The following is a 17,920-nucleotide window of genomic DNA, read 5'->3' as shown; positions in this document are numbered from 1 at the left end:
AAATTTTAGGGTTAAAAATTGCATTAATAATGTCTTGGGACACCTCGACACATTGCCGAAGGTGGGAATCAAACCTGGGACCTTCTGTTACCCAGGCGGCCTCTCAACCCATTCATCTATGGCTGCCCCCCCCAAAAAAATAACTGTTATAAGATCACCCACCTAGAATGTTCATATCTTTGTGTGTGTGTGTGTGTGTGTGTGTGTGTGTGTGTGTGTGTGTGTGTGTGTGTGTGTGTGTGTGTGTGTGTGTGTGTGTGTGTGTGTGTGTGTGTGTGTGTGTGTGTGTGTGTGTCAGATCCTAGATGCTATGAACCAGGACAGTGGAGTTCCTCTCACTCAGCTGCGGGTGAGATACTGCGATGACTCTGTGACTTTGTGTTGGTTCTTCTGCATAGTGCAGACTGTTGTACAGGTGTATTCTACTGCATAGTGCAGACTGACTATCTATCTATCTATCTATCTCTCTATCTCTCAATCAGGTGGATGGAGGCATGACGTGTAACAAACTGTTAATGCAGCTGCAAGCTGATATACTGTGTGTGCCTGTTGGTAAGATGCATGCACACGCACACACACACACACACACACACACACACACACACACACACACACACACACACACACACACACACACACACACACACACACACACACACACACACAGTCAGTGAGACAGACAGACAGACAGTCAGACAGACAGACAGACAGTAGGAAAGCTTTAGAGGGAGACAGTTTAGGAGAGTCAGTCAGTAGCAAAGCTGTCTCTCTATCTCTCTGTCTCCGTCTGTATGTCTGTCTTTCTTTTAATAGTTTTTATTACAGAAAAGGGTTGGGATACAGCATAGAAAGACAAACTGAAGTACATATATGTATATATATATTTTTCCCGTATCCCCCTTTTCTCTTTTCTTTTTTCTCCCCATAACCCCCCCACCCCAGAGGACTATGACCATACTGTCAACCGGACAAACATTGCATTATGTCAAAGGCTAAGTAAAGGAAACACAAGTAGAAAATAAATCCAAATCAAAATGAAATAACATATCCAAAAAAACAATAATAATAATAATAATAATAAAAACAACTAATGACTCGGTAAATGCATACAGTTGTAGTATATACCCTTGTGAATGATAGGTGTTGTGTACAGGTTTACAGTGCCAGTTTACCATGTACAAACATACATGTGGTAAAAAAAAATGAGGGGAAAAAAGAGTATATTAATAAAACCAATCAGTCAGGATTCACATGCCATGAAGTAACAGCCTTCTATACAGTCGGCCAGGGGTAGCCCAGATCGTAAAAGGGAAGATTAGAAAAGTAAAGTTTAGGACTGTACCCTTAGAGTCCTCCCCCCCCCCCAAAAAAAAACAACAAGTTATTCTGGAGGGAGCGCGTTTTGGTTTTGGAAATATAAGAGGAAGGGGCCCCAGATGGAGTAAAACATTTGAGCTGAACCTCTGATAGAGTACTTTATTTTTTCTAATTTTAAAAAGAACATAAGGTCCTGTAACCAGAGTGATATTCTAGGTGGGGTGGCTGATCTCCATTCTAGTAAAACTTTCCTACGGGCTAGCAAGTACGCAAAGGAAATAGCATTCTTGCATTTTTTCCAAGATGGAGAGTGGTCACCGGACACCCCAAAAATAGCAACTTCAAAGCTACGTTGAATATTCACCTCAAAGGCATCTGAGAGAGTTTTAAATACATCTGTACAAAAAACAATTAAACTGGGGCAGGACCAGAACATGTGAGTCATGTTGGCTGAGTCTTGTTGACATCTCTCACAGCTCCCATCCAGGTCAGGAAAGATTCTGCTTAATCTAGCCTTACTAAAATGGGCACGGTGAAGAACTTTAAACTGTATCAGATTGAGACGGGCACAGGAAGTAATCCCATTCACTGCACTCGTAGCCCGGTCCCATGTGTCCTCTGGTATCACTACACCGAGATATAGAGATACATATAAGATATAGAGCTGTAAATGTTTGATATGAGACCTTGAAGTTGAGCAGGGGTTTGTAACAAAAGATCAAATTTCAAGTCTGGTTCTAAATTAGGAAAGGTTGGGCTTTGGGTTTGAACAAAGTGTCTGATTTGAAAGTTCCGGAATAGATGTGAGCGGGGGAGGTTGAATTTGAGTGAAAGGTCATTGAAAGTGGCAAAAGTCCTGTCTATGTAAAGGTCAGTGAATTTATACAGGCCTGATCTTTTCCAGTACAAAAAGCTGGCATCCAATTTAGCAGGGAGAAATAAATGGTTGTTGCATATGGGGCCTTCGAAAGAGAAGCCACTAAAATTAAAATTCTGACTGCAATTGTAAGAGTAGATATAACAACGAGGTCTGAAGTGAATTGTTTCTCTCTCTCTCTCTCTCTCTCTGACTTAAACAACATAAACTTCCACTTTGATGTCTCAACAATCGATAACATTAATATGTATCAAACTTTGTGCAGGCTGAACATAAAATGGATGCATACACACTGTTAGAAAAATGTCATTGCAGTCCCAATATGTTAATGTCCTCTCAAGTATAGTAAAGAAACGTGTGTGTGTGTGTGTGTGTGTGTGTGTGTGTGTGTGTGTGTGTGTGTGTGTGTGTGTGTGTGTGTGTGTGTGTGTGTGTGTGTGTGTGTGTGTGTGTGTGTGTGTGTGTGTGTGTGTGTGTGTGTGTGTGTGTGTGTGTGTGTGTGCGTGCGTGCGTGCGTGCGGGGTGTTTGTTTGTGTGTGTGTGTGCGTGCGTGCGTGCAGTTCGTCCCACCATGGCAGAGACCACCGCTCTGGGCGTAGCCATTGCAGCGGGTTCAGCAGAGGGGGTGGAGGTGTGGAGTAATAATCCTGATCATCTAACTGACCTGGTCACGGAGAAATACCAGCCTCAGATCAACCCTGAAGGTACAGTACCACAACACCACCTCACTGTATAATGTCACACTAAGGAGTAGTAGGGCCGGGCCATTAACCCAAAACATATCCAAACCATCATTTATATCCAATAACCGACTTGATCTTGTTCATGTAGGTTAATCGGTTAATCGACAAACAGGTTTTTTTTTTTGTGGGGGGGGGTTACATTTCTTATCAACCAATTGACACACTTTAAAAAATATATAATAAATATAAAATATTTTTATATAATATAAAATAGCCAGTCTACGAGCTCACAATGCATCGCATCGTGAGCTTGTAGACTGGCTATTTTCACCAATAATTTAATTTAATAATCGTTCATTAATCAAACTAACTGCAACAGTTAATCAAACTAATCTAATCTAACTAAAACGTGTCAATTATTAAAAAAACTATCAATAATTTTGTAAAGTAATGGATTAGCAATGAATCCATATTTTGGGCATGTCATTATAGGCAAACATTTTTCTTTTTTCAAAAATAGTGAACATCGATCTAGTTCATAAGCTTATAGATCTGCCTGTTTCACTATTTTTACACAACACCATTGTGCGACAAAGTATAAAAGTATATTGCTCGATTATTCAATTTTTAAAAAAATGGTTCGAATAATTGCTAAGAAAATAATGGATAGTTGCAGTTCTTTTTTATTTGGTCATATTTGAGTTTCCAGTGTTCACCAGCCTGGCATGGAATTACATGGAACACACTGTGGTTATTGATGACTCCAGTAGCTCACACTGCCACCAAGTGGAAAGGTTTAGTCATCTCAGCATCATGTAGATTAGGATCCACAAACAAATAATTTGTGACGCGACGCGCTGTGAGCTTGTAGATCTGCTATTTTCAAACATTTTTGTACTTTACTTTTTTACTTTTGGTACTTTAAGTACATTTTGATACCAATACTTTAGTTATTTTACTCAAGTAAATTTTGAATTCCAAACTTTTACTTGTAACAGAGCTTCTACTGTACATTGCAGTATTGATACTTTTACTTAACTTTTGAGTACTTTTAACACCACTGCTAGCGGACTGACCAAGATATGGCATGCGGACACGTCTTGGTCACTCGTTCACTTGTCTTTTGTTTCTTAAGTTTGTCTTTCTCAACCACAAATGCACAGAATGTGATTTAGAGAGATGCAAATTGTTTACCTGGTATCCTATAGTTTAACAAATGTACAGAATGTTATTTAGATAGCATGTTGTTTGGTCAGATGCTGCAGTAGGTTCATTGTTTACCTGGTGTCCTATAGTTTCAAATGTACAGAATGTTATTTAGATTGTTTAGAGACAGATGCTAGGCTCATATACCTGGGGTCTATTTCACGAAACCTGGATTAGGGCTAAACCAGGTTTGAACCGGGTTTAATCGGCTATCCTGGCTTAAATTATCCAGGAATCGGTTTCACGATAGCTGAGTTAGCTCGGCAGATTAATTTAGCCAGTAAACCTGGATATGTTTATCCATGATCCAGTTTCACTAAAGAAAATTGAAGCAATCCTGCCTTAGTTACCATGGCAATTTAGCTGTGAAGTTAGCCTGGTCCGGACCAGGCTAACAGCCAAGCTTTATTAATCCAGTGCCTTGTTCTTCAGGTTTTTCTGAAATAGCTATTAATCCAATGACTCCAATCGTAAACCAATGAGTTTTTTCCACACTTATTCAATTCTTATGCGAAAACCGAAGATCTACAAGCTCGGAAAAAAATTGTCTTATGCGGCCGGGGGTCCACGGGGGTCCCCGTGGTGGCCGGGGACCCCCGTGGACCCCCGCCCCCCGTGGTCCCCCAGACCCCCGGCCCCCATGGACCCCCGTTGACCCCCGGCCCCCGTGTACCCCTGGACCCCCGTTGACCCCCGTGGACCGGGGACCCCCGGCCGCCAAAAGGGAAGCTTTTCACTTGTAGATCTTCGATTTTAGAAATTAGAAAATTATGTGTTTATAATTATAATTCCAATATTCACATAAACTCCTCATGTTTAAGCCTAACTGAATTATATATTTATGGACTTGTATATAAATTAGTTGCATATTTTTGGACAACTTTTGCATTTAATTTGCTAATTCGCTTTCTCCCTGGATCTATATTTATTGCGGCCGTGTTTCCTTTCTTGCTGATACATTTTACTTCCTTGTATGATTCCATGAGCTGCTGCAGTGCTGCTGTTCAGCCACAGAGAAGAACGCCACTCTGGTTTTGGGCTCCATGATTGGTCAAGTTCAAGGATTCTGCTATCGACTTTCATGGTCTTTTATAGGAATAGGTGAACTCACATTCAGCCTGGTTTAACAATCCTGGCTCCTTCTCAGCCAGGCTTGGCGTTCGTGGAACTGATTAAACCAGGCTGAACAGCGCAGGCTTGTCAAACCTGGATTTGCCTTTTAAACCAGGATAATTTAATTCCGCTTTCGTGAAATAGACCCCTGGTATTCTAGTTTCTTACTACACCGTTCTCTCTATACTCTATTTATTCCGAATATTTCCCTTGTTTATTCTCAGTCGCTCTGGATAAGAGCGTCTGCTAAATCCCTAGATTGTAAATTGTCAGTGTCTGACTGACTGACTGACTGACTGACTGACTGACTGTCGTCCTGGCACAGAGAGCGAGTTCCGGTTTGCTCGATGGAAGAAGGCTGTTCAGAAGGCCATGAACTGGGAGACCACAGAAGAGCCCTGCTGTAACTCCAACGGTACAAACACAACCCGCACCTGTTATCTTTTACCATGATAGTGTAACGTAATGACACATCCATGCCCTGTTATGTGTTATCTTAAATCATGACAATGTAATCTTCTGGTTATCGTAATATCATGATAATCTTAAAGGGATGGTGTGGATATAATTTGACGACCAGCGGACCGGTAGGCAGTGGTTCCGGTAGGAGACACAAAGGAGACTCTTTGTGTCTCCTACCAGAACCGCTGCCTACCACTGGTTGGTGAATGACGCACAATGTCTTCTTCTGAACCATAATAATAAACATAATAATCATAATAACCATCCACAGGTTTAGCAAAGACGGTGAACGGCTCTCCGTGGGGGGTGCCCCCCAGTCCTCCCTCCAACAGGGTGGACCACTAAGGTCCGATAATTATAAATCTGCATGTTAACGTCACCGTACTAACGTGCACTGCTGGACAGTAACTCAGTACATTAGCTGCACTTAAGTACACTTTGCTGCTAATGTATCTCTGCTTCTTAAAAGAGCCCGTCACCCATTATCAACCATGGTCCTCACTAATGCTCATTATACAACAGGTAGTTCCAACCAAGCAATCTGATTGGTTGAAATAGCTTTCTAGCCGTGCTTCAAACCAGCATCATAGCACGGGCCTAATCACATTAATAAATCACTCCGCAGTGCAGTCCAGTCCGCACCTGATTAGACCATTATATGGCACAGCTGTGCTGTGAAGTCACTCTGTCCCACGGTAGGAAAACAAACAGACAGTAGCCTGACCCACCGCCGCCACCGGAGAACAAACAGCTATGCAAAATGGACTATGTTGTTAATTTGGTGGATTTACGGTTGATCAATGGCTAGAAGGTTATAAATATCCTCCTGTGTAAAGTAAAATGACTCCCATTTCGTTAACAGTCCAGTAGGCTATATGCTCCGTCGTACGACCGTGTCACGCGGCCAAAATAGCCGATCTACAAGTTCACAACGCGTCGCCATCGCGACGCGTTGTCAGCTTGTAGATCAGTTATTTTGGCCGCGTGACACGGTCGTACGACGGAGCATATAGACGGATTTCCGCGCGACGTCATCACAGAGCAGAATGCGCAATCTGCGCATGCCTGGGGGTCAGTGGGGGAAAGGCGCGTTCGAAAATACAGCCCTGAGCGGCAGTGAGCGCACTGGCCAATACAAACTAATAGGCGAGTGTGCTCCGGTGCGTAATTTCCAAACGCACCCATAGGCTTCCCCCCGCAGCTGCGCGGTCATATTCCTCTCATGTTTACTAACAGGAAACCTCCCTATAGCCTACTGGAATTCATTCCACTGCGCAAGCATTGATAGCTCAGCTGTGTTGATGAGACGGTGCCTCAAACTCAAAGCACTGCTACAGGGACTATTTAATGTCTCTCAGTCAAAAACTCTTCTCTTTACAGGGAAACGGACAATAGCGAAACATTTTTATTATTAATTGCCCCACAATATGAATACATTTGGATGTGTTTTGTTGGTAACTGTTGTATAATCGCAATATTACACTCGAGGGTGTGCTTTACCTTACATTATTGGCACTTCAGTGATGCTGGCGGAACTCGGCTGGCGCCTCGTTCCTGACCGCATCACTGTCGTGCCAATAATGACGGTAAAGCTAAAGCACACCCTCTCGTGTAATATTGCTTAAGTATGACACGGCATCATTTATTCTGTCATCAATGGGGGTTCCAAGCTATTAGAATCTACAGCTTTTATCTTCCTGGAAAGTTGGCATGCTGAAAGAATGAGAGAAGCCCTTTTTTTCTTGCATTAACCCATTAAATCCCGGGGACGCATCTCTGTCATTTTAGATTTCATTGGCTATTCAAAAATAGCAGATATACAAGATATACTATATATATACTATTTTTGAAAAATAAACCTAAAAACATTTTGTTCCAGGGACCTCCAAAAGTAAAGATCTGAGGTACAAATATTCACTTAAAAAAATATATATCCAAAGATTTGCACACATTTTCACGATTTTTCCAAAATAGCCAAAGAAATCTAAAATGACAGAGAGACGTGTCCCCGGATTGAATGGGTTAAACAAAGTATGAAATCTTGTTTGTAATTTCCAAACCTGCCTACCAATGATGTCACTGGTAGGCAGGTTTCTGAGCTGTCCACAGCCCTCTACAGAGTGAGTAGACAGAAACGGTGCCACATTATTATGAGCATTATATGAAGATAGGTTGAAAATGGGTGAAGTGCTCCTTTGAGGGTTTGCTTGTTGTTGGCTGATGGTTGCATCATTGTGTGTGTGTGTGTGTGTGTGTGTGTGTGTGTGTGTGTGTGTGTGTGTGTGTGTGTGTGTGTGTGTGTGTGTGTGTGTGTGTGTGTGTGTGTGTGTGTGTGTGTGTGTGTGTGTGTGTGTGTGTGTGTGTGTGTGTGTGTGCGTGCGTGCGTGCGTGCGTGCGGGACATATGCCTAGTTATTATGAGCATTAGTGAGGACCAATTATATGAAGATAGGTTGAAAAATGAATATGGGTGAAATGCTCCTTTTGCTTGATGTTGGCTGATTGTTGCATCATTGGGCATAACTAAGTGTGTGTGTGTGTGTGTGTGTGTGTGTGTGTGTGTGTGTGTGTGTGTGTGTGTGTGTGTGTGTGTGTGTGTGTGTGTGTACTGTGTAGCCATGTGTGCGCTTGTATAAGAGTACACATGTTGCCCCATGCTTAACTTCAACAACATTTCTATTGCTGCAATCTGTGACTTTTATGTCCTACCTGACATTTGAACCGGGTCCCACATTTCTACTGTTGAGCTACAGTATTAGCTCGTTTATATACAGTATTGCGCTTTGACCTTCATGCAGTACCTCTTGTCAACCAGTAGGTGCCCTACCCGACCACAGCATATAAATGCTCTCAATATAAGTTAGTTGTATTGTATTAACATTCTCTACCATACCGATTTTATTCACCAAAAGATGTTAGGGGGTATTTAACATCTATCCAGGCTTCTGTGTGCACCCAGACACCCTGTGTCTGATACAAATTAATATTAAATATCTAAATCTTGAATCAAGCTACTTAAAAGTTTGAGTTGCTTGATTTAATATTTAGATTTTTCTAACACCCACTTCCTATAAGAACCCATAGTAACTTCAAACTCCGTTTTAACCATGTAAGGCCAGTCCACACCAATGCAACTGCCATTTGGGATAATGATTGCAAGTAGTTGCAAGGAGTTGCATCGCAAATCATTGGTGTGGACTGGCCTTCAGGCCTTCAGGCTCACTGAAAACACACGTCCCGGGTTCTGGTGGCTGTGACATAATGCGCGAGGGTGCCACGTTTTTTTTCAATTACTTTACTTTATATATTTATTGTTTATTATGTAAAAAAAATGTATGCCATTAAAAACTAAAAAATAATATCAGTGACCAGAACCAGGGACGTTTTCAATGAGCCTAACTTGGTTAAAATGGAGTTGAATGGGCTTATGGGAAGGGGGTGTGTCTGATAAAATGAATATACAAATATATTAAATATACTAAATATTGAATAAAGCAACTTATAAACCGTCTGGGGTGCACACAAAAGCCTGAGTAGATGTTTGTTCTGACCCCAGAAGTGTTTAAAAGAGAAATACCCCTTTAATTCATTTCACCCAGCCTGAAGAAAACCATCAGTACTTTGTTCCATCAGGTTTGAACTTCTCTCTCCTCTTCTCCACAGATCACCAGCAATAACTGTCAATCCTGGCTTCACCGTCACCATGGAAACATGGAGGATTATTATTATTATGGGATGTTTACTGGAAGTGAGCAGCGCTCTGCTATCTACCGTGATACTTAATGGCTTCTGTTGAAGAGAAGCTTGGCAGATTATTATTAATCATTATTATTATTATTATTACGCCATGATTGACACTGTGCCATGACCCAACTTGTGCCATCTTCATTCTTCAGTTTAAGCACTTTCACCCTGGCGTCCCAGTTTTAAGGCCAGTCCACACCAATGCAACTCCTTGCAACAACATGTAACTACTTGCAACCAATGGCAGTTGCAAGGGTAACAGGATAGGTGGGCACTAGGGACATCTGGGCACCTCAATGTAAAAAATGGCTATTTTGTCCAAAATGTTAAAAAGAAAATTAAGTAAAGTGATGTATACATGATTAGAACATGATTGAACATTTGACAATTAAGGTTTAATATTTCTACAATTGCTCGAAATTGCTACAAAACCTGTAAATCCATGTCATTTTGGGGCATAAACAAGAAGTGGAAGGATAAAATTAAGTCTGATAATGATGTACCGTGCATATTCACATCATGTATACTTTACATTACTTAAAACCATTTTTCAAATATTAGATGTTTTAACATTATGGACAAAATAGCCAATTTTACATCGAGGTGCCCAGATGTCCCTAGAGCCCACCTATCCTGTATCCGTTGCAAGGAGTTGCATTGGTGTGGACCGGCCTTAAAACTGTTTTGTTGCAAGGAATTGCGACTAGTTGCATTGGTGCGGTCTGGCCTTTAGGCAAGTCATTATAGGCGAACATGTGACGACGTCAACATGTCGTAGATCGCCTATTTTAGAAAAAGCCGAGGTATAAAACAGGGCATGAATGGCTGAAGCTCAATTAGCTTCTGAAGAAATAACCATGAACTGGGTTGTGGATATGTTTAATTTTTTTTCTGGAAGAATCTTTGTTTTTGGTTAAAGGGATTTAATTTTGTTTTCTTATCGGGCTGAAAAGTATGAATTGATGATGTCATGTCTGTTGTTGAGATCATGTTAGTGATTCAAGCACATGAAGCCTAGCTTCCCTATGGGGCGAACGTTCAGTGAAAATAGCAGATCTACAAGCTCACAACGCGGCTTGCGACACTTGAGCTTGAGCTTGTTTATCGGCTATTTTCGGCAAACATATTTGGTGTAGAGGGTAAAAAGGAGGGGGCCTGGTATAGACCCCTGGGGGACTCCGGTCAACGAAGTAAAGTATATAGGGGTTTAAGTGGCTAAGGGAGAAATCCTAGTGATTGTTGCATTGTTACTGAATATTCAGATATACCGTCCTGTTTTAACAAATTTTTCTCTCTTGTGTATAGTTTGTGATTTTCTTTTACTTGATATTCTGCATTAGATCCGACCCTGGCATTGAATAAATGTTGGGTGTGACTGTGAATGAATGACAGGCTGCTGTTTATCGCATCACGTTCTGGCGTCTGTGAGAGTCTGAGACGTTTTGTGAACTTACTGTACTGTAGAGCTGTGGTCCTTTAAGTAGTTAATTCAAACTGTAATTTTTATACAGTTTGGATCGTGGGGAGACGCCACATTTATGTCTTGGGTCTCAAGCTTAAAGGTTTGGGAACACCTGACCTGACATAAACGACACAAAGCCACCTACCTGACAGAGTTTTGGAACACAGTTCTTATATTACTTGATTAAAAAGAATATCTATGGGATTTTGAATGGAAAACAATCTTTGTAAGAAAAAGATGGAAACCACTGAACTAGAGGCCTGAAGAGATTCCAGTTTCATTTTTTTGTTTTTTTTTAGAATCACAAGCCTTTTACAGGGTCCCCACGGTCATGAAATTCCTGGAAATATTTTGAAATAAAAAAATAAATAATCCAGTACTGGAAAACGTTTGGAATTGATCAAACTTCATCAAAGGTCCTGGAATTTATCAAGGGTCCTGGAAAAATATTTGGCTATGCATTGTTTTTGGCTATTGATTTTTTTTAATACAAAAAAAACAGGCTGTGTAACACCCCATCCGCACTGCCAGCGATGCGACACGAGCGGGCGATGAAATCTCATTAAAATACATGTTTTTGAATGAGACCGTCCTGACCTACCACAAGCGACAACGAACCGTGCAACGATGTCGTCCACCCCTCCTATTTTCGCTCGCAGGCTCTATTTGAGCGAGGTTTCGCGGCTGTGCCCCACCCCCAAACACTTTTTATTGTTTTTCATTTATTTATTTTGCTACACTGCCTATCTTTGGGCATTGTACATTGGAGTAAGAGACACATTATTGCGCTGAATGATTGTTATATAGGCCTGGAAATTGGGCTAAATATTCTGGAAAAGTTTTGGAAAAGTTTTGGAAATTCATTGCTAAAAATGTGTGGGGACCCTGCTTTTAACATCTGAATACAAAAGTAATTTTGAAGATGTCTTAAAAACTGTAACTCTTTATTAGCAGAAGTCAAAGCATCAAACTCACTATTCTTTTCTTCTTTCTTTTTTTTTACATTTAAACACGTCCAGTTGTCTAATGTTCTAAAGGGAACATGTGAGGTTGATTAATTATTATGTTATTAATATATTGTTAATAATTCTCAAACTGAAAGATATGTTTTTATCTATGTAATGTTATGTCATCTAATTAGTGCAAATATTCTTTGCCTGCCTGACCTTTTGTTTGTGATTGGATCAAATATTATTTCTATATCCTGAAGGTGTACTGCAATGGTCCTCTCAATATGAAATGTACAAATAAGATGTAGATTTACAATAAACTTTTTTGAAAGCCTGTCTCCTTGAATAACGATATGATCACTGGCAGTGGTGGACCAAGTTTGTTTATTTTTGTAGTTTGTAGATCTGCTATTTGGGACTTGCCATGTCCCACATGGTTGCCCAATGCCTATAATGACCTTGATGCTGGCATCTGCCCACCAGATACAACACTGTCCTCTCTAAACTGAACAGTGACAGTAACAGTTCATACTCCTTGCTTCTTGTGTTCTGGGCAGAATACGACTGTTTATAAGTTTATAAGCAGGAATAGAAGTTTAAAGATATGATGTAACAATGAAAACTTTATTGGTCAATACCCTCCAAATCTCTCTCTCTCTCTCTCTCTCTCTCTCTCTCTCACACACACACACACACACACACACACAGTATGTATGGGGTTGTTTAGACATGAATGGCATTTGCTACATTAACACAACGCATTTTGAAATGTCATCATTGTACAGCCTGTGTTCTGTTTATAGTCACATTTATGACATTGTAAATATGTTGTGTATTATGAATGTTGTTCTATGTATGCATTTTGGCAAAAGAAAAACAACAAAAAAGTAAAAGACAATTAAAACAATATGGGTGCATGGAACCTGCTACAACTCAACTAAATTCACTCTAATATCATATCTACTATCCTATCCACTAATACCAAGAAAGTGGAGCATATCGCTCCAGTTCTTAGATGTATACACTCGCTCGCCTGTCTGTCAGAGTATTGATTTCTAAATATTACAGTAGGTTTATACAGCATTGAATGTTTTTTAGGCCCAAGAGATACATTTCTGATCTTGCACGATAGCATGAACCATTCAGACCTCTCAGGCCATCTGGGAAAGGTCTGCTTTCTGTCCCCAGAATCAGAACTAAACGTGGAGATGCAGTGTTCAGTTTTTATGCACCACATATCTAGAACAAACCCCCAGAAAACTGCAGGTCTGCTGCAACTCACAGGTGCAACAAAGCTGATTACCTTTCTGTTTGCCAATTGCCACTGCCGTTTATTAAGGCTTTTTATTAATTTCTTCTGCCGTGTTGTTATTCTCTTATCTGTTTCATTTGAACGTATTATGTTCTATTCTATTAACTCTTTAATAACTTTTTAATTGTATTCACACATTCCTTTTATAATGTGTTTCTTTTATACTTAAAGACTCGCTCCACCAAAAATCGTTTTTCTGTTTTGTGTTATTAGGGCACGGCCACACCGCAATGTTGTTCTACCTATGGGGCGGAATCTGCCAATGCTTTTTCAATGAGAATCGCGTGGTTTGATGGTCTTGCGCATCTTTCTGCGTGTCGCGCACACCTTGCGTTTATGCGCCTGCTGGTACATGCCATACCAAACTGGCTGCAAAAGACTGTCGGCCGTGCACAACCTGAGTTTAACGGCGGGGCAACCATATTTTGGTGTGGCCGTGCCCTTAATGTGTTTTTGTAGCTTAACCATGAAAACCTTGGTGGTTTCTTAAGGTTTTGTGTAAAGCACTTTTAATTGCCTCATTGTTGAAATGTGCAATGCAAATAAACGTGCCTTGCCTATGTCATCTAAATAAAGCACTGCCTAAAATATATTTTAAAAAATGTGACACGACGGTCAAGGTTTTGAACATTTCAGACCACCGGTAGCATCTCTTCCTCTATCTTAACCATCTGAGGCTCAAACTCCGCTTTGGTCTCCACCGTGCTGTGACCGACGGGCTGAGAGCTCATTTCGCCCATGATCCTCTCCTGCTCGTCTCCTTGTTGGACTCCTCCTCCTCCCCCCGGGTGCGTCCTCTGACTCCGGGTGGCCACTCTCCTCATCATCTCCCACTTCTGGATCCTCCTCCCTATCCCTCTGTTCCTCCTCTCCAAGAACCTCTGACGGCGGGACGAGGAGGAGGAGGAGGAGGGGTTCATCATCTGCATCTGACAGGCGGCGCCGTCCTGCGCTCTGGCGTAGCCGCCGCGGAACTGTCCGCTTTCCCCCGCGGCGGCGGCGGCGCGAGAGAGAGACGTCCGGCCGCGTTGCCTCAGCACCGCGTCCTCCTCCGCCGCCTTGAAGACGAGGTCCGTGATGTCCCGCCGGAGACGCATGAGCACCAGGGGGTCTCGGATCTGACGCATGTCGGCCAGCATGACCTCCGCGAACTGGTTGAGCACGTCGCGTCTGGGCGGCGCCGCCGCCAACTCCTCCGTCCTCTCCGGCGGCGGGTGATGGACGATGACGTCGTCGTTCTGGACGTTGTTTCCGCCGCCACCGGACGAGGGCATGAGCACCTCTGTCACCTGCAGTGGTGGAAAGTAACTTTAGTACATTTACTCAAGTACTGTACTTAACTAAACGTTTTAGGTATTTGTACTTTACTTGAGTATTTCCAATTTCCAATACTTTTACTTGTACTCCACGACATCTCAGACTGTAATTATTTGAAATCTTCAGTTACTAGTTACTTTGTAGATTTTGATTATCGTTACAAAACATACATTAACCACTTCAGCCCTATATACATTTCGGCCATTTGAAAATAGCCGATCTACAAGCTCACAATGCGTCGCGATGCGACGCATTGTGAGCTTGTAGATCTGCTATTTTCAAAAGATGTTTGAAAACTTGAAATGGGACATTCTGCATAACTCTTACCTTTGGTACTTTTAAGTACATTTTCATGCCAATACTTTTGTACTTTTACTCAAGTACATTTTGAATTCCTGACTTTTACTTGTAACTGAGTATTTCTATATTGCAGCATTGATACTTTTACTTAAGTAAAAAATGTGAGTACTTTTTCCACCTCTGATGGTTGTCACCATCGTGAAAGTTTCAGTTGAAGTTATACAAATAATTGCAATTAATGATTTAATCGTTTTTCTGGCATTGAACGTCACAGGGCTAGGTATAACAAATAACTGTAACATACAAAGAAGTGAATGACAAAGATCTGTACCAATGATAAAAAACTAGTGACCTGGGGCTGAGAGGGGGGACACAGAAGGAGCGGGGTGGCGCTGGGAGTTGAAGCCTGCGAGCGGGCCTCGTAGCTGGGATCCGGTCCGGAGACGTCTGCGTCTAGCAGGCTGCCGAACATGCTGCCGGTCTCCTGGTCGATGCTGCCCTCCGTCTCCTCACCTTCCTCGTCGTCATCGTTAAAATTATCTTCCTGCAAAAGAACAACAGTTCTTGTGAAAATGTGTACAGATTTTACTCAATCTTTGCTTCTGGGACCCCCTGGAACCAAATATTTTGAGATGGGGGTCCGCGGCCAAATACATATAATTTTGGGGGTCCTTGACAATTATGAAAAAGTTTGAGAACCACTGATATAGCAACATACGTTTTTTTTGACATTTGTAGAATCGGCTTCAGGTCTTAATAGGTTAAACTGCATGAAGGCCTGCATAAATAAAAAAATGAAACCTCACGTTTACCTGTATTTGTGTTGTGACAATGAAATGTGGTTGTGTTGAAAGCCACACAGATGGATTGGAGCCTCACCTCACCGCCTCTCCTGCGGATGATGTACGGTCGGAGGAAGTCCAGTTTCTCCTTCAGCATGGTCTGCTGGAAGGTCTTGATCCTGTCCGGCCGCCACAGCAGCCTCCCATACTGAGTGCGCAGGGATCTGGACCGTCTTTCTACATCAGACACTGACACAGAGACGGAGGATAGAAAAGCCACATGTTATGTTAATACCAAGGTTAATAACAATTAGCTAATCGAACTAGTTGATTTATTTAACCGATAAAAAAATATAAATTGATAATCTATCCCTATTTTGGGCATGTCATAATAAATAAAAAAGAAGTGAAAATAGCCGTTTTGCCATTTTCACTATTTTTTCATAAAACCATTGTGAAACAAAGTATAAAAGAATGCACAAGTGGTTAATCAATTCACTGATACATGAAAAATATTTGAAATGAAAAATGTGCTTCTTCATTATTCGATTAACTGATTATATAGCTATCTATCTATTTTTTTCCAAAATGTCAAAACATTTTTTTTTTTAAATGGAAATGGTTTTACGTACACTAAACTTGACTAAAGTATACATGATTAGAAAATGCTTAAAATTTGACAACAAAGGTCTAATATTTCTACAATTGCAAGATTTTTTTTTTTTTTTTTACATTTTGGACAAAACAGCCAATTTTACATCGAGGTGCCCAGATGTCCCTAGTAGTGCCCACCTATCCTGTACCCGTTTCAGACATCACCTAAACATTAGGCTATAACAAGACAAGACATAATAACCGTGTTATTACTGTGTCTGGTGAAGAAGACTGCTAAACAGTCTTCACTGTCAACAAACAATTCAACTCATTTCATCTAATTATTAATAACAGTATCAGTGATTCATCAGTAACTGACAGTGTTGATTTATAACAGTAGCCTATAATCAGGTGTAAAGTAACAAAATACATTTACTCAAGTACTGTACTTATTTTCAAAAGATTTTTATACATTTGAAAACTTGTTAAATAGGATATTCTGCTAAATGAGTACTTTTACTTTCAGTATTTATATTTTAAAGTGAATACTTTTGTGCTTTTACTCAAGAAAAAATTGAATTCCGGACTTTTACTTGTAGTAGTAGGAGTCTTTCTACATTGCAGTATTGATACTTTTACTTAAGTAAAACAATTTGAGTACTTTTACCACCAGTGCATATAATTGCCTTAAATAACAGTAGGCCTATAATTGACTTATAACCAGTAGTTACCATGCTTGGTTTGATTGTTTTATAACATTTTGATTGATTTATAACATTTTGATTGATTTATAACATTTTGACTGATTCATAACATTTTGACTGATTCATAACAGTAGCCTATATCATTGCCTTTAATAACAGTATAATCGACTTATAACCAGTAGTTACCATGCTTGGTTTGATTGTTTTATAACATATTGATTGATTTATAACATTTTGACTGATTCATAACAGTAGCCTATAATAATTGCCTTCAATAACAGTATAATCGACATAAACCAGTACTCACCAGGCTTGCCAATGGACTGGGCGAACTGGGCCCACAGCTTGGTCTTCAGGTGCTTGTCATAATAGGACTCTATGGAGGAATTAAACAGACACTCATGCTGACGCCAGAACTCGATTAACATGTTGTCCATGGTCGGGCCCCAGTGTGGTCCGCGGACCTGTCCTCGGAAATGTGTCATCATCATCATCATGACATCATTGAAAATGTTTTTTTTATGTTTTTTTAAATGATCATAATGAATGACATCACTGTAATGATGTGTAACAATGATTCAGTGCAGATACAATGTATCTAACGCAGCTTCATTGACACCATTTCACTAGAACATAATCTCCTGTCTTCATTGGCCAGCGTTGCCAGATTTCGCGAGAGGAATAAGCAAACCAGGTCGACGAAAACATGCCTGAAGGCCAGTCCGCACCAACATGCAACTCCTTGCAATTTCTTGCAACTGCCATCTGGGTATAACGGTTGCATGTAGTTGCATTGGTGCAGTGGTGTAAAGTAACTAAGTAAATTTACTCAAGTACTGTAGACATTTTAGGTATTTTTACTTTACTGGAGTATTTCCAATGTTCAATTTACTTTTCCTTCTACTTTACTGCATCTCAGAGGCAAATATTGTACTTTTACTCCACTTCAATTATTTGAAACCTTTGGTTACTAGTTACTTTTTGATTATTATTACAAAACATACATTAACCACTTCAGTCCTATTATAACTTTGGCTATTTGAAGATAGGCGATCTATGTAAACTTTTGTCAGAAATTACATTTGCTAACATGTTTGG

General features: G+C 40.7%; 2 protein-coding genes across 6 annotated transcripts in view; one reads left to right on the top strand and one right to left on the bottom strand.

Moving 5' to 3' along the window:
* The window catches only part of LOC311064646 (glycerol kinase-like), a 31,936-nt gene extending 20,727 nt beyond the window's left edge, over positions 1-11,209 (top strand). Inside the window, exons 16-21 of one of the 5 annotated variants that reach the window (XR_014602732.1) lie at positions 299-349; positions 483-552; positions 2,755-2,898; positions 5,522-5,653; positions 5,930-6,004; positions 9,321-9,341. Coding sequence is in view for 3 of the 5 variants with exons in the window: in XM_084084557.1 (XP_083940683.1) it covers positions 299-349; positions 483-552; positions 2,755-2,898; positions 5,522-5,611; positions 5,930-6,003 (429 nt within the window). In the remaining 2 variants the exon portion in view is untranslated. Of the gene's footprint in view, positions 1-298; positions 350-482; positions 553-2,754; positions 2,899-5,521; positions 5,654-5,929; positions 6,005-9,320 lie in introns of those variants that run through there. The other 4 variants (XM_084084557.1, XM_084084559.1, XM_084084558.1 and 1 more) reach the window with 4 other exon arrangements.
* A 1,289-nt stretch (positions 11,210-12,498) lies between these two features.
* On the bottom strand, positions 12,499-17,386 carry LOC311064956 (uncharacterized protein). Its single transcript, XM_084085046.1, has 4 exons — positions 17,130-17,386; positions 15,622-15,773; positions 15,095-15,286; positions 12,499-14,414 (listed from the first exon to the last, which is right to left on the bottom strand). Exons 1-4 carry the CDS (start codon positions 17,317-17,319, stop codon positions 13,758-13,760), a joined length of 1,191 nt encoding a protein of 396 aa, XP_083941172.1. The 5' UTR covers positions 17,320-17,386; the 3' UTR covers positions 12,499-13,757.
* Positions 17,387-17,920: the final 534 nt, after the last annotated feature.

The sequence above is a fragment of the Gymnoscopelus microlampas genome, assembly GCF_963454915.1.
Source record: "Gymnoscopelus microlampas genome assembly, chromosome: 17".
Taxonomy (NCBI): domain Eukaryota; kingdom Metazoa; phylum Chordata; class Actinopteri; order Myctophiformes; family Myctophidae; genus Gymnoscopelus; species Gymnoscopelus microlampas.
Note: the sequence above shows the minus strand (reverse complement) of the source record. Positions and strands in the feature narration are given on the sequence as shown.

Excerpts from the sequence above, each read along its gene's own strand:
- LOC311064956 (XM_084085046.1), bottom strand. The coding sequence starts at position 17,319 with ATGATGATGATGATGACACATTTCCGAGGACAGGTCCGCGGACCACAC. Across the intron at positions 15,774-17,129 it reads CCAGTCCATTGGCAAGCCTG|TGTCTGATGTAGAAAGACGG; the intron begins GTGAGTACTGGT and ends TCTCTGTGTCAG. Across the intron at positions 14,415-15,094 it reads GTCCCCCCTCTCAGCCCCAG|GTGACAGAGGTGCTCATGCC; the intron begins GTCACTAGTTTT and ends CCACCACTGCAG.